The following is a 23,892-nucleotide window of genomic DNA, read 5'->3' on the forward strand; positions in this document are numbered from 1 at the left end:
TCTCAAAAGTTCTCGAGAAAGTTGTAGCCTGTCAACTCCAGTCACACCTAGCACATAATAACCTCTACGAAGCCCTCCAGTCTGGTTTCAGGCCAGCTCACAGCACAGAAACTGCCTTGGTGAAGGTCACCAACGACCTACTCCTGGCAGCGGACTCTGGATCTCCCAGCATCCTAGTGCTTCTAGACCTGAGCACTGCTTTTGATACTGTGGACCATAAAATCCTCCTCCAGCGCCTTAAAACCTACACCATGGTCACAGACACAGCACTGAAGTGGTTCACCTCCTACCTGACCAACCGCTACTACCATGTCTCCCTGGGAGGTGCCAGGTCTGACGACACTGAGGTGACATGTGGTGTGCCACAGGGGTCAGTGTTGGGCCCCATCCTGTTTTTGATATATCTGCTCCCACTTGGATACATCATCAGACAACACAAAATCAACTTCCACTGTTACGCTGATGACACTCAGGTCTATATCAAAACCCATCCAAATCCCTCTAAAACAGTCTCCTCCCTCAACACCTGCCTGGAGGACATCCGCTCCTGGATGAATAACAACTTCCTCCAACTCAACAGCAGCAAGACGGAGGCCATCATGATCGGTACCTCCCACCAACTCGCCAATGCTAGCACTGCTGCACTCTCCCTCGACGGTCAGCCCATCTCCTTCTCCCCTGTTGTTACCAACCTTGGAGTTAAGCTTGACTCTTCCCTATCATTCCAACCTCACATAAAACACATCTGCAAGATCTCCTACTTCCACCTTAAAAATATAGCCCGACTGAAGCCATCCCTCTCCAAAGATGACTTAAAAAAACTGGTAAATGCCTTCATCTTTTCACGCATTGACTATGGCAATGCACTTCTCTCCGGTCTACCTGCAAAATCCATCCACTGCCTCCAACTGGTTCAGAACAGCGCTGCAAGATTGCTCACCGGTACCAAAAAGTCAGCACACATAACCCCTGTTCTGGCCGAACTCCACTGGCTCCCGGTCCACTACAGGATCCAGTTCAAAGTCCTCCTCCTGACCTTCAAAGCCATCCATCAAAAAAGCCCCAGCTACCTAAGTGATCTAATCACTATCCATAAACCGGCACGCACCCTTCGCTCCAGCCACGCCACTCTCCTTCATGTGCCCTCTCCACGGCTGGTGACGATGGGACACCGTTCCTTCTCTGCCTCCGCCCCACGCCTATGGAACTCTCTACCTGACGACCTCAGGAATGCACCTTCTGTGGAGTCCTTTAAAACGGGCCTTAAAACACTTTTCTATAAGCAGGCTTTCCCCTGAACTCTCCTTGACCCCCTTTTATTCAAATATTTTTTTTTAATTTATTTTTTTATCTTTTTGCTGCCCACAACTTTTTATCTTACTTTATCTTAGCAGCTAGGTTTTGTCTTAGTTTCTTAGTCTTGTTTTTAGTCTTCTTTGTAAAGCGCTCTGAGATCTGTCGTTTCAGGTGAAAAGCGCTATATAAATTGAAATTATTATTATTATTATTATTATTATTATTATTATTAGACACAAACTGCTGTTGATTGTATTCCTTAAGTTGGCTTTAACATATAGTAACAGAACTCTTGAGAAATTAAATATAAGGGGTTTCTTTCACAGCATGAAGGGAAGCTCTATATTTTTGATCCCATCTCGGATGTAGATGTAGCCGTGCGGTAACAGAACATATAGTACATATAGAACATAGAGAACATATAGTAACAGAACTCTGAACAATTAAATATAAGGGGTCTCTTTCACAGCATGAAGGGAAGGTCTACATTTTTGATCCCATCTCCCATGTAGATGTAGCCGTGCTGCGGAGTCATTGGCACATGGTAGAAGGTCAGTCCAAGCCACAGAAGGCTGCGCAGCACACATACTTTACCCACACCCTCAAACTGAAGACTCCATGATCCTAAACAAACACAGCAAATTCATAAAGTTAAATGCAGGGAACTACATCCTGCTCTGTGCATTGACGTTGAGTCGCAGTAATCTTTGGAAATGTTACTCTGTTCACATGCTAGTAGATGCCAAAAAACACAGTAATAAAATATACCTTTGTGTTTTTGATATCTACCATCTAACCTGTTTCTTAATGTGTTTGGATGTGGCTGTCAACACTTGGGCCGTGTGTAATTAACAAGAACTGGGTTTGCTACTATGAGAACATTTGACTACACTAAAGGGACACAATTTTAATCGAGAACGCTGTTATAACTCTGGTTTTGGTCTCGTCTCAAAATGTGTTGCAACTGAAAGTAAAATTGCAATAGACATTTGTTATGCAAGATGCAACAACAAGTCTATTGCAGGTGAACAAACAAAGATGTAAATCAGGAGTTGGAAGCATTTAACAGGATTGGTTTGAAAAAAAAAAGTGTGGGAATCCTAGTTTAGGGTCTCACAGGATAGCACCTGTCTTTTGGTGGAGATGTATTTGCTTCTTCCCAGAGTTCAGATGTTAACTCTTAATCGTTATCAGCGAGAACACACACTGCCTCTGCGAAAGGCAGCTGTGAGTGTGACAGTGAAACAGCTGCATGCTGCCTGCTGTAGTAACCGTCTATACACAACCTGTGATCATATGGAAGCCCCTTCAAATCAAACATCTGCTGTGCTTTTGCTTGTGTGTGCTAAGCATTTTTTTTTCTTTCTGACTTTAACGCTCACGTACTTTCACAACCAGGACCTCACAGTGTATGCTTATTCTGGCCAGGACTACGTCCAACTGGAAAGCACAGTCTTGAATACATGACTATGCATAGCTAAATTCCCATGATTGGTTTCAAAGTATTCATGGCTTAATCTTTGCCTCCTAGTATTGAGTTTTCCATTACATATAACACTGTCACTGTACGCATTTGAACTCGAACTTGAAATTCTACATTGCCAGATGATAGTTGATGACAAATATTAACTATACTATGGTTTGTTGCTTTCTATTTGTTGCCTTTTATCTTTTTACTTTTTTGGACGTTAAGTATGTAATCAAATCTATCTAATCTTATGCCATAGATACTTTCTCAGAGAATAAACGCCTCTCCATCGTCACTCTTACGTTGTGTGTTTTTTTAATTCTTTTTTATTCCTCTGACCTCGCTTTAGCGCTGAATTAAGAAACCAGATATTTCAAAAGTTACACAAATCATCTGGTTGTCAGACCACTACATAAAAACCCAATGAACTTTGTCTAAAGGAGTCTTTAAACATAGTCCCTGGAAATCCTAACTGCCCAATGATAGGTTAACATCAGGCAGTTTGGAAAATCACTTATGCGAGCATTTCATATATAAGATGATTCAATTTATTTCCTCTCGGATGTAACTTGCCTTAGCTTTCCGTCATGTGAATCAGCACACTGATTCCAGCTTAAAAGTCTCACATACTTTTGTTACAGTGTAGGGTGGTAGTTGGAACACATTAAATGGCGAAAAACCCAATGTACCACAGTGCATGAGACCACAGGCAAGCTTTTTTAGGCCGGGTTTCACATACTCTTGTCTGACAGTGCAGTTGCAGCAAATTTTGAAAAATGTAATTTTTTTTAAGTTAGCTAGAATGCAATGACTGGTCATGTAAACTCAGATGCTTTACCTTTGGGAATGTCATCATCTATGGTATCCAGAAAGTCAGCCGCTGGGATCGATTTCTTGAAACCCTTTGGTTTGCTAAAGTGCACAAAATTTTCAAGCCTATGTGCTTCTGAGTCAGAGAGACCTGAAAAAGAAATTACAGTTGATTTAAAACTCTGTCTCACACTGATAATGTAGTTATCCAGTGTACAGCAGCCAAATACTATACACAAACGTATGTGTGAACATACAGTAAATAATGTAATACAAGATTTCCTATAAACATGTATCATTTCCATTAATTTATTGACTCATTTGCAAGCAGAGAAAACACATCGCAACACTCCACACTGCACAGGTAACCGTGGTTCAGTATATACAGCACATTTACCACCAAAGCTGCGGTTGATCTGGACAAGGCCATTTGGCCTCCTGATGAAGGCACCTCGAGGAACCACAGACACGTCTTCATCGATGCAATGAACTGTCACTGCCAGCCTCTTCTCCTCAGTCACCTTGGTCTGCAACCAAGAACACGTTATCTCTAAGATGAAGATTTATATATAATAAAAAAAAATAAAAATTATGTATATATATATTTAAAAAAAATAATATATGTGTATATATATAGTTATATATTAAATTGACTATATATTAAAATGCATATATATGCTTTAGGTTTTTACCAACTTGGTATTGACCATTAATATGTATGCAAAAAAAAAACAAGATGAAGATTTATGACCCTATTGTCTGACAGAAAAAATAACTTAAAATCCAATCCAGACTTTAATTAAATCCTCATCACCAGTAAACATGATCCGAAATGTAACTTGTGACTTTCTTTCAATGTCTTATATTTCAGTTCCTTTTCAAAACTTTAATCCTTGCTTTTGTAACCCAGTGTTAAAATGTGGTTTTGCCACTGCACTACTAAAAACCACACTCACAGTTTAAAGCCAGCACTTTGCCACAGCCAGTGAGGTGCACATCACTGGCTTTGGCAAAGTGCTGGCTTTAAACTGTGGGTGCGGTGTAGTGCTGAGTGGAACCTGTGAGTGATTAAGTGAGTGAGTGAGCTGGTGAGCTGGTGAGTGTAGAAGAGTTGGTAACACACACTTTTTTAGTAGTGCAGTGGCACAACCAGTACTCGAGTTGAGGGGGGATTAGGGGGGATGGCATCCCCACTGAAATAAAAACCCTCAAAATCATCCCCCCTGTAAAACTGCCATCCCCCCTTTCCATCCCTTATGTCATTTCATCAATGAATGTGGTTTTACTGCTATTTCAACATTTAGAGTCATCACCAGAAAAATAACACCAGAAAAATAACTTATTTGACAATTTTCACCTGTTTAAAGTACATTTTCACTTGAAAATATGCCAGTGGGACAAGATTTATCTTCTCATTACAAGCAAAAAAATCTTGTTCCACTGGCAGATTTTTCTACTTATTTTAAGTGAAAATCTACTTGAAACAGGTGAAAATTGTTGCTTTTTCCATGTGATGAGTCTTGTTTTAAGTGTAATGAGATTTTTTTTTACTAAAATGAGACATTTTAACTAGAAATAAGACAAATATTCTTGTTAAGATTGAGTTTTTGCAGTGATCCATTTTACTTATCCTGTGAAGGACAGAGTCATATTGATAAGTTCAGAAAACAGTGTTTTATTGTTCTGTTTGATGTATTTGATCTAAGCCCAGTGGATATTTAAAGCTTACAGAAGGCTGTATTTAACTGCTGCTATGTCATTCCTGCAGGTGTTTTGGTCAGTGCTATTATTTGTAATATATTATATTATTTGTGATCAGCACCAATTATCTGTCCGCATATGATAAAATCCACCATCCCCCCTGATTTTTTTTTTTTACAACTCTAGTACTGGGCACAACCACATTTTAACACTGTTGTAACACTTTGGCTTTAGCTGCAGTAGTTCGTTCTACATGTGACCAGGTGTTAATACACAAGACCCAGAATAAACTGGAGCCAGAGACTGCTATACCAAAAAATATAGATTTTATTTACAATAAATATATGGGGTCAAGGCTGCATCATCAGGGAACTGGTGCCGAGTTATACATAAGGAAAACTGTCCCAAAATACGTAGGCAAACACCACTACACAAGCCACACTCAAGTAAACCTACTCACAGCAAGCTAAGGTGACTCAAACCACACAATAAAGTGCATTTGCCAAATGGCTACTCGACCACTCAGTCCCTCCTAAAAGCAGCCAAAAAAGCCCAACATGAAAAATAAATAAACAAAAGATGGCCCCGTTGATTAACTAGTTAAAAGCACAATAAAATATGTTAAGTCTGGGAAAAACAGGGGTTGGCTCCTCCAGTAATGTCCTTGTTTTTGAAAACTTGCTAGACTGGAACACCGTCCCTTCCCCCAATCAGAGACATATAGGTGACTGGAATCTGGTTTCTTGGCTGATGTGCAGAAACAATCACTCAGTTTTAGTCCCTCACAAAACATGAAAAATCAAATGAAGCACCAAACAAAAGCTACCTTCAGCTGCTCTCCCTCAGGTGTGTCTCAGTGCAGGAAGAGAGACCCAGGTGAGCTTTCCGCCCCTTTTATAGACTCCGCCCCATACCTTGATGCCAATGCTAGACTGTTACCTTCCCTTCCACATACATAATACTGTTCAGAATAATGTTAAATGAATGACTGTATATAGATCGTTTTGTAGTGGCCACTCACGAGCAGGACACTGTTTAGTTTCAGTAGGTTAGAATTCACAATAATCTAGCCGTTATTAATGATGACGATGTGTTTTCTGTTAGTGTTCTGTTACCGTTGGTAACGGTCAGTTAGTAACGACAGACTGGAATAAAAAACACAAGTTTTTTCTTTGTCCACAAAAAGCGTTTCTCTGCTCTTTTGTTCCCAAACTCCTACATTGGTGACCTACGTGATCCACATATGAAGGGTCTCCTTTGAAGCGACGGTTAGCAGCTCCAGAAACTTCCTTGATCATGGAGTCTGTGACAGTAGGGAGCAGGACCCAGTCCATGCAGTTCAAACTGGGGACGACAGATCACACAACAGTCCATATAAAGACACTCATACGGATCAAAACAGCATGGAGTTCAAACCTGAGGGGAATTTACCTGTACAGGTTCTTTCTGTCTCTCATCTCATGTTCTCCTCTTCCCTGTGCAATGAAGTAGTCGCGCTCCAATCCTAATATTTTGCCCCAAAACAAGACTCTGGTGAACTTGTGGTTTTTCTTGAGACTCACCAGGGAAACCTGAAGGGCTGCTCTTTGCTCAACGGTTAAAATGCACCCATTGCCGGCAACAAGGTCCAGATCACGGCACAGTGAAGACGAGTCCATTTTATAACTAGTAAACGAACCTTTTAAAATATATTTTAACGCTATCTTGTGTTTTAAAACAACTTACTAGCTCGCATAACAGCTAACCAAAGTTATGAACCCCGAACGTTGCTATGGTTGCTATGACGACAAACGATATTGCCATGGTTACGCCGCTTCGCTCAAGTATTAATTATTTTTTTTATTTGATTCGATGTATTTTATTTTTGTACATGTAAAAAACAAAACTTCAAGAGAAGTTTAATAAAACAAAATAACAAAACAAAGAATTTCATCCTTTAGCACTTGATATCTTAATTTACATGTGCAAAAAAAAAAAAAAACAACTTTTTTATATATGTATATTTCTTTTTTTCCCACATTTTTCTTTTTTTCACAGTGTAATACTGTTTGCAATTATTCAAATCTGGATTCAGTGAACTAAACAACCGATGACAAATTTCCCTGTCTGGCATGTTCATACTTGGCCAATAAAGCTTATTTTTATTTTCTTATTTACATTAATCGTTTCAAGTGGACCGTGTCACCACTAGATATCACAGTAGAAACGGAAATGTTAACGTCCCACTTCGGCCGTTGCGCGCTTGTAAAATGTTGACGTCATTCCCCGTCGGCACATGTGCGTGCCAGCTCAACCTATAAGCTACCTCATATTTTCTGTGCAATATTTTTCTACCTTCTATGCACAATGTCCCAATATTCTACTATGTGCAATACTCCCATTCTTTCAAGGGCAATATTATTCTTCCATTCATTTAAGTGCAATATCCCCCCACCCATCCATGTACATTTTTTTATCCTCCCATTCACTCTTATTTATAGTGTGTGTACATATATATACATTTATGTTTCCTTGTTTACATAGTCTTTGCATGTGTGCACTTTGACGGAGCTGCTGCCTAATTCCACTGTACATGTACATTGATAATAAAGGCTTTCTATTCTATTCTATTCTATATTGGAATAAATATGTAGAAAATATGAACTGGAAGAAGGTCTGGCTCTCCCCCAACCAAGATCTGGTGACAAACAAAGTTAAAGAAATTTCATTTAAGTTAATTCATAAATTATATCCTACAAATTATCACATTGTAAAAAGATTCAAAAGAAATATCGATTCAAAATGTACGTTTTGTTCTGCAAATTCGGAAACAATGACTCACTTATTCTGGCTGTGCCCCATTGTTCAAACCTTTTGGAGTGATATGTGTAATTTTGTGTCTGAAAGCATTGAAACTGATTTCAAATTATTTTGGAAGGATGTGTTGTTTGGTGTTTTTGACCATGTAACGATTAGAAATAAGCCAAAAGAAACATTTATTATCAATTTGTTGATTATCTTTGCAAAATTCCACATCCACAAATCCAAAATCTTACACAAAAAACCCTCTTTTTTTACTTTTCATTGTGAATTCAATCAGTATCTGGACTCGTCAGATACTGATTGGGACATTTCAATCAGCTCTTCTTGCAGTGTGATGTCTATGTAGCTTTAAACTATATTCCGATTGTTCCCTTACATTACCTATTTGTATCAGTGCAGCGTATTTAGCCTCTTTTAAGTGTTAATTACTACCGCTATTCATGCATCCCTCACGTGCTGAGAGGAAGCGGTGTAGTTGCGGTCTGCGTCCACTAGATGGAGCTACAGATCGCCACATTCATTCAAATCTCTCATTTCAGTACTTACCTTTTTAAGTGACCGCATTTTTGTTGATTCATTGCGTATTTAGTGTATTAAGTTAATCATTTCCCAACCAAAAATGTAAATGTTTATAATTTGGTTATTCATACAATTGTACAGCGTTAATATCGTTCGTATTTTGTTTCTTGTATAATGATAATATAATGCCATAATATGTCCCCTTTAAGTGAACTCATGTTTTACATGGTACGCACAGTCAAAGCGCAGCACAGATGTATATGAAATAAAATGTATTATTTATTTTTATTAATACTCCTGGACCCGCTCATCCGTTCAGCCTGCCAAACACACACACAAGGAGAAGATATAGTAGCTATTTGAAGTTGTGTATTTTTCATACACAACATGCATCTGACAAATGTTGCCTTTCCAACAGGTCTTCAAGACTGCAGGTTTAAAATAAAATGACATTAAGCGGTCATAAACAAGGTAATTCAACTGTATTTAAACATGACTCTTTTCAACATTATGTGTGTAGTAATGTTAAACTTCCATTCACGGATACGTTTATACATACATAACAATGTTCTCCCACTCATATGTTTTAATTTATTTTCAACAGCTTCGCACTACCACTCTGATCATACTCCTTCCCTCATAGTTTCCAGGGAAACTGTGAACGGTCATCAAAAGCTGAAAGCGTGAGATCTAAATCAAGTCTTTCAGCCCGCTTCGCGCTCAAGAAGGAGTATCAACACCTCTTCATCGTGGACAGCGAGACCAAACACTTTAGAAAAACATTTCTCAAGTCAAGAACTATAGAAATGATCCCTGAAAGTATAGTCTTATCGAATCACTCCGCGTCCCACCTTCTTGTATGACGAGACCAACTCCCACAGTCACGGTGCAGACTAACGTGAACTACAAGACTCATTACAATGATATTATACACATACAAGTAAAATAAACTCTCCACCAAACCGGATAAAAGCAAATTATATAACATATACATGCATATGCATTAGCCGATAGACAATATACACTTTAAAAAAAGTTATCATTGTAGATATCTGAAATACCCATCATGCTTTTCGGTGACAGTGGGAGAGACCCCTGGAGGAATAACTCAAAAATTGACGACCGAAGGTTTAAACCATAATTACGAAATGCAATTTAGCTGATCAGTGGTATAAGAACTATTGATTGAGCCATAGATGAAAATAATACGAAGTAATAAGTACAACTAAAATGTATTTATTATTTTTTCCTGAAAGAAGAGATTGCGTCGATTTTATGCGTCCGACTCTGAGCTGAATAATTCATTAGTTCCGTATTTATTATCACGATCTTTAGAAAAGTCTCTAAAATTGAAAATCAAAAAGATAGATAGATACACTTTACACTGACACTTTATACTTTATATTTTATTTATACAACTACAATCACTCTATTGTAATTTTTTTTACAGCTACATCCATGTTGTTCATGATAGCCATGCTAAATTTGCGAATTAGCTAAAGCAATCTAAGTCAATTTTTTTCCCCTTGGTTTTCTTTTTTGCCCTTAGTACTTGCTTTTTGTCTTTGAAAATGAATAGTAAAAATGCAAATGAAATTCAGAGAGAACAATGCTTACAAAACAAAGACACTAGATTTAGGCTTTCTGATGCCAGAAGTCACCAGCATGTACAGACAATAAAGCAGCAAATGTATACCTTTAATCAAATTACTATAATCTGTATTATTGTGGGTAAATGGATAGAACCTTTGATGTTATTTTCGAAATTGAGCTGTTGAAGCGGTATGATAAACATGCAATATTTGAAACAAGATGTGATTTCAGAATATAGTCAAAACCTGCTATCAACTGTTAAGGAACAGTACAAAATGTCTTTGAAATCTTTGTGTATAAAGATATTTAGATGGAAATGTTTTCTTTTAAATCTTTTAATTTACATTCATTAATGATTTTTTTAAAACTGAATTAGATAAGGGTTGTATATTTAATGCATCAAATAGCTGGGGGCTCTTTGTGGTTCAGAAATTAATCATATATAACAACTAAAAAAATCCAACACAACATAGATTTTAGATTTATAAATTAAGTGGAATTTGAAGCCATAACGGTATTAAACACATATTAAAAAGAAAAAAAGAGAAAAAGAGCAGACTGGCCTGTGTTGATTGAACTACGTTGAAACAGCGCCCTCCTCTGGTGAAAGAGCGGAAATAAAATACTCAGGTTTGTTTACTGCTACGTCATCAAGAAGCGCCACCCACGTGTTTGCAACCAGTTCCCCCTCTCTTCCTATTTGGTGTATTTTTTCCTCTTCTCCGTCCAAACTCCGATCATATGTTGCTTAATTATATCGATAATTAGGCAGCAGACACACTTTTAAGTTAGCTTAAACCTAATACCAGTGTCTTAACAACGGTATTAGTATTACTTTTAAAAACGCGTCCTTACGCGTTATTTATGATGTTATTTTTGCCACAAAGCTGTTGAACTCTTGACATTTTCAAGGGGAAATCACGTCTTCCTTGCCAGATAATGTCAGTGGGATCTGCGGAGGAGGTGCTGCAGTTGAATGCAGTTTCAGAGCTCATGGATCTGCTTCTCATAGACGTGGAGATTGATGCAGAGGATGGGAGATCCAAGAGAGACGACTCACTGTGTTCAGTAGGTTCACTTATGCTGGTGCTTGGAAGAACTGATATAAAGTCATCTAATCCATATTCATGACAACAAATTTAGGCTCCCATTCCTTCACCTACATATGAAAACAATCCTCCCTTTTTTTTTCTTTCTGTTCGTGATCTTTTGAGTTTTTTACATTTTATTTTAAAGAGCATCTGGTCCTTATTGTACCTGATGGGGAGGCAAATGGGTCCTCAGATATTTAACGCTGCATAAGATTAACAGACACTAAGCAAACACGAAGAGGTAATCTGAAAAGTACAACTAACGATTCAATGGTTTTTGGAATCACATGTAGCAGTAAAAAAAAAAAAATATTTGTTTCCTGTTTGACTTAAGCAGGCTCTTGAGTCGTTGTGGAGGAATTTGGTCCACTCGTCGTTACTTTAAGTTGCTTAAGTTCATTGAGTTTTGTGGTCATCTGTTCATGCAGACCCACGGTCTTGCCACAATTTTTCAGTCATGTTGAGGTGTTTACCGTGACAGGGCCATTAAAAATTTTATTGTGTTATTTTTCTGCTGAAGATGAGCTAGTGTGATGGAATTGTTCACCGTGTTGGATGACCCAGTTTTGGTCGAGGCCATTTGTTCAGGAAAAAGATGATTCTAGATGTGTAGTTCAGTATAAGGAGAAACTGGGATCCTGTAGTGACAAACAAGACCAAATAATCACATTTCCACCACTGTGCTTGGTAGTTGGTATGAAGGGTGTTTGCTGAATTTGTGCGTTGGGTTTTCACCAGAATTTGCACCGAGCATTACATCCAAAAATCTACTCTGGGGTCTCATCTATTGAAAAGATGTTCCTGAAGTTTCTATAGGGGAAAACACTTTTTTTTCCCAACGACTCATCTAAAGAAGTCACAGCAGTTCAAAGTTTTCTAATTATTCTGTCACAAACTTTTAATATTGACATGATAATTGAGGCTTGTAATGTCTGAATTCTAAGTATTATTATTGTTAATTCATGTATTTATAATCTATTAATTTAAGGTTGTATTTTCCTTCTTTTAAGACTGGAAAAGACCTTTGGTTTTCTTTCTTAAATTACCCCTTGATCAGAATCAGAATCAGAATCAGAAAGGGGGTTTATTGCCAAGTTTGTCAACACACACAAGGAATTTGTTGTGGTGATTGGTGCAATACAGTAAAAAAAAGTGCCATGCTTTAAACATCTTCAGACCTGCTGTTTGCGCTGCCCATAGTTTATTGTCTGTTTGCTGAACAGAGGAATGTACTGAGGAAGCAGCGACGCTGGGAGAAGCAGCTGGCTGCAAAGAAGAGCAAGAGGAGGGAAGAGAAGCAGAGAAGGAAGCTCAGTCGTGAGCAGGAGTCTGGTAAAGATGAAATGAAGACAATCAATCTGCCCCACAAACTAGGAGTAGTGCATGTGAAAAGTCTTTAGCTTACTGTAGGCAATCAGAACATCTTTTTTCTCTCTTGTCACGCAGGTACAAGTGCAGAGCATCCTCAGTTTACCAAGCGGGTATTGAAGGCAATCACCAAGGAACGTTTGGCTGAGGCTCAGTCCACAGGGCGCAAACTCTGCATTGACCTCAGCATGACGGCTTGCATGTCTGACAAGGTGAGTGGTAGATGAATAGTCCTTAAACAACGTCACTCCCTCTGGAACAGACTTTTTTATTAGAAAATCATTTCAAATGATGGTATTAAAACGTCTCTGTTCTTATTTAGATACTTTTCTTTTGTAGACTTTGTTATGAAGCATTGAATCTCCCCACGTAAACTGTCCACGCCTTTTCTCGGTCAGGAGATAAGCCGACTGGCTGGCCAGTTAAGACGACTGTACGGGTCTAATAAGAAGGCGACTCGGCCGTTTCACCTGTTCCTTACAGACCTGAGGGAGGACAGTCGCCTCTACAGGGAGTGTTTACGCATGAACGACGGCTTCCTCAACTACATGGTGATTATCGTGCTTTACAACCTCTATCTGTTATTAAATCTTTCTTAAATATAAAGAAAGGGAAAGTGAACCAGCATAAGAGTTTGTGATTTCTCGTGAAGTTTTTGAAGTTACTTTCCAGATGCAGAAGTTTTTGTTCTGTTGAGTTATGTCTTTTTTCCCCCTTTTTATTGAAAGTAATAAAAGCAATACTTGAAGTAGTTTTTATCAGGGTTTGAAAGCTTTAACCAGCTCATTATTCCTCATTTACGAGAGTTTCCTCTGTTGTTTCATTAATTTCCTTTGGATATTTTGCAACAACAAATGCTGTGCTTTATGTTTCCTTTCTTTATTAGTGTCTTCTTCTTTCAGATGGAAATAACAGAGAAAAGCTGTTTAGACCTTTTCCTGCCAGAAACTGTTGTCTACCTCACACCAGATGCTGAAGAAGGTTTGACAGATCCACGTTATTCTTGTATATATTGCAGTTTTCATTGAGTTCAAGTTGTACAGCTGTGGAGTTGTTGTTGTGTTTTCTGGCCAGAAGAGGGCGCCATCTGACTATAACTTCATCCCCACTGCTTGTACGCCAAAGGAAAGCAGGGATAAAATGAGAATAATAGCACATTTTAAAGTAAAGCTCCAAATGTATCATGAAATATAGGGATACAAAAAACCCAACGTTTTTTAAAGGAAATATGCACATTATCATGAACATAGTTACTATGTGTCCTATTTTGTTTCAGCTTTGGAGTCGGTAGATGATGACACGGTGTACGTCCTCGGTGGTCTTGTTGATGAAAGCATCCAGAAGGTATTCAGACCGAAAGAAAAAAACGCTCTGAACCAATTCTGTATGTTTAAACAGATACTTTAATCTTCTCATTTTTATCAGTACATCCAGTTCAAATTTAACGTATTAGCTCCAATTTCTCCAGCCAGTAGTAACATGTGTAAAAAGCAATAATCTTGAGTCCTCATCTGTTTGTGGTGTCTCTTTATTCTAGAAGTTGAGTCTCTTGAGAGCCAGAGATCTGAGCGTCCGCACCCTGAGGCTTCCCATTGATGAATACATGGTGAAGAAAAGCAACGTGAAGAACTTTCACTCAAAGATCTTAGCAATTAATCAAGGCAAGCATTGGTTTAATATGTCCTATACGATGTAAAGTCCATTTGACCTTGTTTATTTTTGTTTCATGAGTCTCTTTTTCTTGGCAGTGTTTGACATATTGTTGATGTTCTGCGAGACCGGCAGCTGGACGCGAGCACTGCAGGCGTGGTTCCCTCTGTCGAAGGGCTTCGTAATCCCAGCCGATTCGCCAGCGCTCCTCCCCTCCACACAGACACACAGCGAGGATTCGCAACAGAACTAATTTATATTGTTTTGAAGAGGTTTATGTGGAAGGTCCTTCAGGGAAGTGGTTCTTGACGTTGTCTGTTGGGAGTTGTCTTACGTCCCAAAATGCCGGTTTCAAGAGAAATTACTCGCTGACACTTTTTAGCACATGTCGAACTAAGTTTTCAGACAGTTTAAGACATTTTGTTTCGCTCACAATTGATCCAAACATGACAGTCAATAGATGGTATTCTTTCTGTTATTGGTCTTTACACCCTCTTTCAAACTGGCTGAGCAACAATTCCACAGACATGTGACACATTAAAACAACTTGCAGACAGATATCCTCTTGGAGAGGATCCATTGTTTTTACTCCCCTTTCCGGGAAATTAGCTTTTCTTTTGTTGTCAGAAAAGTTCAAGGTCAGCATAGTTGGCTGGTGAACATCGCAACGAACGTCCGTCCAGAAATGCTCTGGAAGTTTGACGCCCTGGATGTAGTTTAATTTTTCTGAAGCAACTAATTCAGGCTTCAGGTTTTTGTTTTCTTGAAATGTCAGCTGTCATGCCAGCCAGAAACCATAAACACTCAGGATAGTTTTTATATTTTTCTACATACATGTGAGTCTTTTTGACAGGTGAAACAGCTTTGGTCGCAGAAGAACATGTCTAAAGGAGGTTACTGACTTGGCCGAGTTTAATGATAGGGATGTTTTTGTTGCACCTTATTCATGTTTTTTTTAATGTTTTACAATGAGGAATTGCACAAGTTCCAATAATTATATGTACTGACTACAAATGATAATAATGATGAAAAAAAAATCTGAATATATTGGACATTAAAAAAAAAATGTTTCATGCTTTTTTATTATATGAATTAAAAAAAAACAGTAAACACAGATAGAAATACATACTAAAGAAAAAAAACAACAAAAATAATCCAAACACAAACAAACAAACTGTCCACGAGTAAAAGAAAAGAGCGACTAAGGAATGTGTCCATGTCGGTCCAGCAGTTAGTGATGTCCATGAGCCAGACGGAGGTCAGAGTCCATCATCCTGTTAGATGATGATGTAGATTAATGAGGCACAAGACGGGACGGCCAAACACCAGCATGAATCCAAAGGAACAGCTCATAGCAATGTAATTCAATTCATTCAATTGCTAAATTGGCCATTTTCCTTCCTGCCTGTGACGTCATTTCAACAGTTTTTCGACTCGTACCCATAAACTTGAATTCGTGTTCACAGTGAAGACTCGTAGTCGTAGAAATTAGAGTTGTATTCACAAGACTTTGCACTCACAGCTTTTAGATTCATACTCACATAAAAACAATCCTAACCCTAATAATTTATCACTCATGTGTGTGACAGCAGAATTTTGGGTACAACTTTTTTATTTACATACAAATGTTTATCATTACGAATACGAATAGTTATAACATGGACACATCTTTTTGGAAGTTATCTTACTCCATACGAATCCGAAGCGTTGAACTGCATCATGTACTTGGCTGCCAGTGGAACGGGCGCCTTAGAGTTTGTTGATCATACGATGATGAACTTAAACAAACTGCAGAAGCAGATCTGGACTGTTGAAGGCAAAGTTATGGAATATTCTTCATTATCCACCTCAATCGCCGGATCTCAACACAACATTGCATACTTTTGAGTTACTGAAGACAAAACAAAACAAGCAACAACTTCAAGTAGCTGAATTTGGTGACTTCAAGCTCTCAGTGACTCTAAAGAACTTTCAGCAAAGAATTTTAGATGATTTACAGTCATGTCAGTTTGTCCAATTTTATTCAAACCCCTGGAAATGGCCGTAATTCCAAAATATTAAATGTCATAACTTTGTGAAACCCCTTAAAGTCTTCACTTTAATTATGTTTTTATAGTGTTATTCCAAATTCATTTTGGTGGTATACAGAGGAAAAATCATTGAAATTCTGGTTCAAAGGGATGTTTTATTGGTGGGCATGACTTATTTATACCACCTTTGTTGTTTTTCATCTCGTAAGCGTTTAATGTTGCACATTTGGTATGTAAAGTGTTTCACAAATTGCAATGAAATGATTGATTGACAAATGCTGCTTAAACATTTACTGTGTAAACAAGAAGCCTTCTATTTACATTTTCTGTAGGCGGTGTTAATGTCTCTGGTCGCAGAGCCATCTGGGATGTAGTGCCAGTGGAAATGTGTATTGCAGTCAGAGAAATCAGTATACAAGATCTTTTCTTGGGGCGGGAGAAATGGCTCCTGTGTGAGAAGTGAGGCTCTGTAATGTTAAGGTTGTATCACTGCCCTTGGCACTTCTGATGTGATCACATTTATACTTAAAACTACCTTTGAGTTGTTAGTCACACATTCTGCCTTCATTGTCCAGGGACATTGTGGATTTTGCAACAAAACAATGTAAAAACCACATGTTGCCCAAATTGTAAGGGTAAAGAAGGGATATGCTCTACCTGCAGCCCCGACCCATCCCCTGTAGAGAATTACTAATAGTATTTGAAAAGAGAGATATTTGAAATAAATAATGCAAAGACCTCACTGTTAAATATCGTAAGACTTGTTTGCAGGGAAAATAGGACAAACCGACATCTCAGATGCTTCATTCATCATATTAAAGCAAGAATGGCATTTTAGAGTTACCAGAAAGAATGACGATATTACTTCAATCCTAGCTTTTGGGGGAATTTAATGTAGTTCTGAAAAAAAAATGATGCACATCATAGAATTTAGTTGAGAAAAGGTTGCGTTTATGTTTTTTGCTTTTGTTTTATGTTCTCCAAACCTTGTGCCATGTGCAAGAATTTGTTTATAAAATGTATTTTCACCATTTTTAGTCGCATGTCAGAGGTCTGGGGCCAAAACTAATAGGCTAATAAAGTAGATCTAAGGGTGAAAATGTCAGCTGGGTTTTCTGGAAGACAGCTCAGCTATATTTTATCTCCATATTGTGTTGGAGTATTTTTGTCACTTTGAAAGTTGCAACTCTCAGACTGCTCTCTGCCAGTATTTCTTGAGTCAACTTTGAATTTAGGATTGTGTAATGTCTGGAGGAGGCTTAATTTTCACTTTTAAATGACTCACTTCTGGAAGACTCATTCATTCCCATGACCGTCTGAGAAACCAGGAATATCTTTGCGTTTAGTGCACTTACAAAATGTTATAACTTATAAGAATGTATTGCTCATATATAAATATAAACAATTCACCTTATTCAATTAAGAAAAAAACAGAGTGCTTGAAACAGCATCTGACTTGAAGAATTATGTGACATTGTCACAAAACACGAGGAAGGCATGCAGAGCCCCGGAGAAGTCACCTGGCTGAGGTCGGTCACGGAGGGAACCAGCAGCAGCCGTGTGTGGAGCTGACGGACGGACAGATATTTTGCCAGAGATATGAGGAGTTAACGTTTGATTCACCCTCCTTCAGTGAAGTCCCACTTCTATGTTAAGTTGTTCCACATGGTGTTTGCAGGGGGGGAGGTATTTATTTAATAGCACACTGATTTAAAGGCTGATCTGCTTCCATTTATTTGGCAGAAGGCCTTCAATGTGTCAATTTTTCTTTATTATGATTATGTTATCTTTCCAAGGATTTGTTCTACAAACTTAAATCTCAGCGTGATTAGAAGTTATTATTATTTATTATTACGTTATTATTATGGACTTGTACAAACACATACGCTTCTGGAAAGCAGACACTTCCGAACTCTCAGGGACATTAGAGGAGCAGCTTGTTACCTGTGTGTGGGATACGTGCCAGGGCTCGTCTAGTCTAGTCTTATAGTAACAACATCTTTTTCTCCACTGGTTATCCGAGTGCCTTCCTAATTCTGACTATTTTAGGACTGGAAGAGAAGTGTAAACTGGAGGAGCAGATTTCTCTGAAGGTTTGCAAGTATGGACAAGTCTCTTTTTAGAGGTTCATTAATTCAATAATACTTGCTTAATCATGTAAGAAAAATATGTGGCTTTCCTCCAGTAATGTGTAAAGCATTACTGAACTTTTATTATTCAAAACTTGCAGGTACAGTTAAGGTATCAGGGGTGAGTGAATCTCAGAGGTAGAACGTGAAATTAGCTAGATGAAAACCCCTGCTGTCTCTGAAACCTCCTACATCCTGGTGAAGCTGAGCGTCTGCACCAGCATGATGCACTGATGAGGGGGTTAAAGATAGGTATGTCTGATGGAGCAGGAGCACCTGAGGAAAATTAGGTACTTCCCCCTCAAGTTGAAATATTTTCAACTTTCGTGGATGCATATTTGCATCCACTCATGTCACCCACTAAGAAAATATGTCTTTTTCTGATGTATTATCACTCAACCTAAACAGTTCACTCCGAGTTTAGTTTGAGCACAGCATTAGTCTTCAAAACTAGGTAGGTGTCATTCACTGACTACAGTTATCACAATATGGTATCCAGCCACAGACTCAGATAGTGAAAGAAACTTGATCCATCTCTGTCAGCTTCCAAGCAACTGTTTGTTTATGGAACATGATAACCCCTTGTAACTGTCTATGTCCTTTGAAAAAGTCAGATTTTTTCTCTGTTGAGATTCCTGGGAAGAGCAGAAAACCTGCCCCATCATCATGATCTAATTAAAAAGCCCTGGGGTAAACCTCATGGGAAATGCTAAAGATCTGTAAACACTTGTAAAAACTGAGGGTTACGGTAGTGATGATGGTTTCATAGCACTATTACAAGTAAGCCTCTAAGGTTTTAGGCAAATGCCTGAGGCATTTGCAACTTCACAGGATGTCTGGCTTCAGAGATTAAATTGTGCAAAGGAAAATCTTTCAGACATGAATCAATCAAGTATTCATTTATTGCTGCTGCAGAGCAAGCTTGAACATAATTAGTATTGGACAGAAATGACAGAGTGTTACAATGCTACATATGTGCTACAAACAATACTCGCCTTCAAAACAAACAAAACAACTTTCTTCCCTCGGTCCAACACCGTAAAATACCATGTGGGTACAAAACACTTCCAGTGCTTTTAAAGCTCTTAAACAAACACTTAACAAATGTGTTTTCATTATTCATTAGAAAAAAATGTGCATAAAATAAACATAGGGATACGACATAGATGTAGTTTAAAATTTAAAAAAAGAAAGTGAAATGATCCAAATAAAAGGAACCAGAAGAACATTTAAAAAAAAAAGTGTAAGACATGACAAATGTTTAATTACTCAACAGAAAGATTGTTTGGCTCACATTCACAGTTATTAGCTTGCCAAATGATTTTGAATTGCAACACACCCTTGTGCGTCCTCATGCTCGGTTCTTGGGAAGTGTTCCCTGCTGATACAACTGTTTCTCCAGGACAAACTGCACCAGCTTCTTGACCCAGGCCGACCGAGGGTTGAGGCAGACTTTCTCTCCGTTTGTCAGGCTGGCTCTGATCCAAGAGATTTGTGACAGTTAAGGTCAAAGCCAGTGATTCCACAAACACACCCACTAATGACGTCTTACGGGCTCTTACGTACTCCACACCTGTGGTATATTGTCTGGATATTTGTCACTAGACTTGAGTCAATCACTTACAGTATTTCTTGATATTTACAATCTAATTCATAAGCACGTTAGTTAAACTACATCTTTCACACCACATTGGCCAGATATGCTCCATTCATGCATTTTTCCTTTTGACTCATAGGTATACAGTATTTTCCAGTTCCACGGTAGGACAAACAAAAATAACAAAAGCCCATTTGTGAAACAAGGATCTCTGACAGGCTTTAATGAATAGAAGCTTATTTATTCTTTCCTTATTACTTTGCACAACATGTGACATATTTTTCAACTGTATTGCATGTTGAGTGCTATCGTCAGTACTCAAGTTGAGGGGGGATGGCATCCCCCCTGAAATAAAAACGGTCCAAATCACCCCCCTGTAAAACTGCCATCCCCCCTTTCCATCCCTTATGTCATTTCATCAATGAATGTGGTTTTACTGATATTTCAACATTTAGAGTCATCACCAGAAAAATAACACCAGAAAAATAACTTATTTGACAATTTTCACCTGTTTAAAGTACATTTTCACTTGAAAATCTGCCAGTGGGACAAGATTTATCTTCTCATTACAAGCAAAAAAATCTTGTTCCACTGGCAGATTTTTCTACTTATTTTAAGTGAAAATCTACTTGAAACAGGTGAAAATTGTTGTTTTTTCCAGTGATGAGTCTTGTTTTAAGTGTAATGAGATTTTTTTTACTAAAATGAGACATTTTAACTAGAAATAAGACAAATATTCTTGTTAAGATTTTGCGTTTTTGCAGTGATCCATTTTACTTATCCTGTGAAGGACAGAGTCATATTGATAAGTTCAGAAAACTGTTTTTTATTTTTGTGTTTTGATGTATTTGATGTAAGCCCAGTGGATATTAAAAGCTTACAGAAGGCTGCATTTAACTGCTGCTATGTCATTCCTGCAGTATTTTGTAGGTGTTTTGGTCACTGGTATTATTTGTAATATATTATATTATTTGTAATCAGCACAAACTATCTGTCCCCATATGATAAAATCCACCATCCCCCCTGATTTTCTTTTACAACTCGAGTACTGGCTATCGTGATAAATAGATATCCATGTTCCCCCTATTTGATATGTTTAGTCTCACTAATCAGTATTAAACTGGAGTCTGTGTACAACATGTTTACAATAATAGATACATACATTTGTGTCAGCGGCTTAAGCATTGCATTGCTACCACATTGCACTTGTCTGTTAATGGATTATTGAAATTAATAGATACAAGTCTGTACTGTCAGTGATTGTTTATGTGTTGAATTTCACTCACATGACCTCCGTGTCTGGGCAGTGAGGCCCCTCAGCGACCAGTTTGATGCTCTTCAGGGTGTCTGGAGGGATGATCCTGGACTCCACTTGAAGGCACCGGCAGTGTGTGTTGTAGTCTCTGCTGATTGGCGGCATACCTGCCATTGACAGAGACCCAGTAAGCATTCAGAGGTTTTTTGTTTCAACTTAAGCCGAAAAGCCTAAAGTGAGGCATCACCTCAGAGACATTTGACTGGTTCTAAGTCGTTTGAAAAGCTAGACTTTGTAAAAGTAGATATTCTCTTTGTTACCTTTAGATCTCTTGGGTGTTTATGTCAGCAATATTTTGCATGACTGCTGATTCATGAATGTAGACAAAACAAACTTTCCTGCAGTATGCTTTTTTGAGAAGTTGCTCAACTTCAACACTTCAATTTACTCTCAGTTGCAACTGAACTATCTAAAACCAAAAGTAATTTGGTGGAACAGCAATCACAGTTTCACCAGCATCTGACAGCTACCTTTCTCCTGCACTAACAAAACACGTACCAACTTATCAGATGCAGGCTGGTCTGTGCAAGTGTGAGTCCGATGCCGTTGTTAAATCATTGAAGCCTTGTTTTTCTTGTCAAACGTTAACATTTACGCTATATGTAGAAAAATATACATATTATATACTTTCACGTCTAACAAGCTCTCCCTAATTCTAATCCTTATAAAGAGTTAAATAAGAAAACCTCCAGTTTATGTCACAACCAGTTTGCAAGTATTTATGCAATTCATTACTGACAATTATGTCATGTGGCGAGGACGCACATGTTTCAGGGTAGCAGAAGTGATTGTCAAGTGATAGAAACTGATACTCACTTAGACTTAAAACATTTATTACATTGACATCCTCTGAGTTGGAAAACGTATCCTCAGTTTTTTCCTACAGTCCAAATTTTAAAGGGATCCTTAATTAAAGAGTGAGTTTAAGCCTGTATGGTTTATTTTATCCCCACTTTTCGCTCGTTAGCAGCTGGTGGGGTACAGCCGTGGGTGTGACAAGGTCGAAAAACAGGTATAGAAAATTGATGGCTGGACTTTGAAGACTCCAGACTTGAAGTCTACAAGTCAAGAGGGTTCTTCTTGCCTTAAAAAGCATTTCTAAGTTTTCTCTGCAGTAACAAAACAAGCACCACCTGCTTCATCAAAATAATGAATGTACATGTTTTGGGCTTTAAACTGCTTTTAAAAAATAAATAGTGTCCCCAGGAGGATAAATATGACTACTTGAACCATTACTGGAAATCTGAGATTCCCAACAGTTTACAATTGGATGTGATTTCAAACAGCTGTTCAGTAGCTCTTACCATCAGCGAGAACAGCCAGGGTCCCGAGCATCAACAGGGTGCAGAGCTTCATCTTGTTCAGCTGTCTTCTTGTTTGGTTCTTGAAAGAGAGTTGAGCGTGTGGACATATCTCTGCAATGCTGTATTTATATGTATATTGATCATGTGCTCCTCATGAATTCAGCTGGGGGATATTTAGAAAAAAAATGTCAGAGTAGCGTATGTGTGTGTGGTTTCGTTTTGGTAGTTCACATGTGCAGCAGAAGGCAGTCATGAGACGGTGGGTTCAGGGAACAACCAGAGGCCCCGCTGAGGTTAGGATACGGCGAGCCTGCGGTCGGCAGCCACAGAAATGAGTCACACAGATACAGCACTTCTGTGTGGACAGTGAGTAGTAGTGTCCTTTCTTTTCTGTCTGTTGTAGCTCTGCAAAAGTGTTTACATGTATCTCAGGTCCCCCCTTATGACCATGAGAGAGGAAAATGAAAAAAAAACAAAACATCATCAGATGCAGTTCTGTAAACAATCTTTATCTGTGCCTGCAGGATCTTATTTTGAAAAAGCATTGTTGTTGATATTCTGATGTTTTTCCCACCAGAAGGGGCTTTTACAGAGGCTGCATACAGTAGAAAACAGTCAGTGTGTGAAATAGCTGTGCGATCTAACCATCACAGCTATTGAGCCGAACAACACAATTTCCAATAGAAGTAATGATTTATTTTTCCATTAATAATTATTTGATTTAAGATTTACAGGAATATGCATTAGAATTATCATGTATCATGATTTTAGGACATGTGATATTACAGACGGAGCGATGCTTGGGCAGACAGAAGGAAACCACTGCCACAGCAGTGGTAAAAGCTGTCTTTTACCACTGCTGTCTCACGCCCTCATGATTACTGGCACGAGTCATTTGCAGATGTCAGTCATAAATTTGGGTCATCATGACACTCGTTCAGGCCACATGACTGCAAGGCAGTAAGGATATATTTCAGAATGAGTCAGCAAAATGATCATCTTTTAAAAAACAAACTTGAAGGCCCATTTATCTTATCATCTAAAGAATAAAAGTGCTATAATACAATATTTTTTCTTTTTACTATACTGATTTAAAAGGCCTATCCCAGCTCATTACAGGCGAAAGGCAGGTGTACAAGCTGGACAGGTCGCCAGTCCATCACAGGGCAGTAATGAGCTGGGATAGGCTCCAGCAGACCCCTGTGACCCTGTACAGGAC

The 23,892-nt window shown here is 38.4% G+C and overlaps 3 protein-coding genes and 1 non-coding gene across 4 annotated transcripts; 1 reads left to right on the forward strand and 3 right to left on the reverse strand.

Annotated features, from left to right (window-relative positions):
- Positions 1–1,581: 1,581 nt before the first annotated feature.
- On the reverse strand, positions 1,582–7,020 carry LOC133420668 (radial spoke head protein 9 homolog). The gene is made up of 5 exons (XM_061710430.1): positions 6,707–7,020; positions 6,508–6,619; positions 3,972–4,101; positions 3,603–3,725; positions 1,582–1,920 (listed from the first exon to the last, which is right to left on the reverse strand). Exons 1-5 carry the CDS (start codon positions 6,931–6,933, stop codon positions 1,760–1,762), a joined length of 753 nt encoding a protein of 250 aa, XP_061566414.1. The 5' UTR covers positions 6,934–7,020; the 3' UTR covers positions 1,582–1,759.
- A 2,189-nt stretch (positions 7,021–9,209) lies between these two features.
- LOC133420983 (small nucleolar RNA U3) lies at positions 9,210–9,425 on the reverse strand. Its single transcript, XR_009770675.1, has one exon. It is a non-coding gene; the product is annotated as a small nucleolar RNA U3 (small nucleolar RNA).
- Positions 9,426–10,888: 1,463 nt separating this feature from the next.
- On the forward strand, positions 10,889–15,369 carry trmt10b (tRNA methyltransferase 10B). Its single transcript, XM_061709944.1, has 8 exons — positions 10,889–11,257; positions 12,504–12,612; positions 12,727–12,860; positions 13,047–13,199; positions 13,551–13,629; positions 13,925–13,992; positions 14,186–14,309; positions 14,397–15,369. Exons 1-8 carry the CDS (start codon positions 11,129–11,131, stop codon positions 14,549–14,551), a joined length of 951 nt encoding a protein of 316 aa, XP_061565928.1. The 5' UTR covers positions 10,889–11,128; the 3' UTR covers positions 14,552–15,369.
- A 3,972-nt stretch (positions 15,370–19,341) lies between these two features.
- LOC133420553 (interleukin-8-like) lies at positions 19,342–22,887 on the reverse strand. The gene is made up of 3 exons (XM_061710247.1): positions 22,674–22,887; positions 21,341–21,476; positions 19,342–19,935 (listed from the first exon to the last, which is right to left on the reverse strand). The coding sequence occupies exons 1-3, from the start codon at positions 22,723–22,725 to the stop codon at positions 19,809–19,811; spliced, it is 315 nt and encodes a 104-aa protein (XP_061566231.1). The 5' UTR covers positions 22,726–22,887; the 3' UTR covers positions 19,342–19,808.
- Between the last annotated feature and the right edge of the window lie 1,005 nt (positions 22,888–23,892).

This window comes from Cololabis saira, chromosome 20 (assembly GCF_033807715.1).
Source record: "Cololabis saira isolate AMF1-May2022 chromosome 20, fColSai1.1, whole genome shotgun sequence".
NCBI lineage: Eukaryota > Metazoa > Chordata > Actinopteri > Beloniformes > Belonidae > Cololabis > Cololabis saira.

Excerpts from the sequence above, each read along its gene's own strand:
- LOC133420668 (XM_061710430.1), bottom strand. The coding sequence starts at position 6,933 with ATGGACTCGTCTTCACTGTGCCGTGATCTGGACCTTGTTGCCGGCAAT. Across the intron at positions 4,102-6,507 it reads ACCCTTCATATGTGGATCAC|ACCAAGGTGACTGAGGAGAA; the intron begins GTAGGTCACCAA and ends TCTTGGTTGCAG. Across the intron at positions 1,921-3,602 it reads AGATGATGACATTCCCAAAG|GATCATGGAGTCTTCAGTTT; the intron begins GTAAAGCATCTG and ends GTGTTTGTTTAG.
- trmt10b (XM_061709944.1), top strand. The coding sequence starts at position 11,129 with ATGTCAGTGGGATCTGCGGAGGAGGTGCTGCAGTTGAATGCAGTTTCA. Across the intron at positions 13,200-13,550 it reads ACGGCTTCCTCAACTACATG|ATGGAAATAACAGAGAAAAG; the intron begins GTGATTATCGTG and ends TTCTTCTTTCAG. Across the intron at positions 14,310-14,396 it reads GATCTTAGCAATTAATCAAG|TGTTTGACATATTGTTGATG; the intron begins GCAAGCATTGGT and ends TTTTCTTGGCAG.
- LOC133420553 (XM_061710247.1), bottom strand. The coding sequence starts at position 22,725 with ATGAAGCTCTGCACCCTGTTGATGCTCGGGACCCTGGCTGTTCTCGCT. Across the intron at positions 21,477-22,673 it reads CCTGGCTGTTCTCGCTGATG|GTATGCCGCCAATCAGCAGA; the intron begins GTAAGAGCTACT and ends TGTCAATGGCAG. Across the intron at positions 19,936-21,340 it reads TGCCCAGACACGGAGGTCAT|AGCCAGCCTGACAAACGGAG; the intron begins GTGAGTGAAATT and ends CTCTTGGATCAG.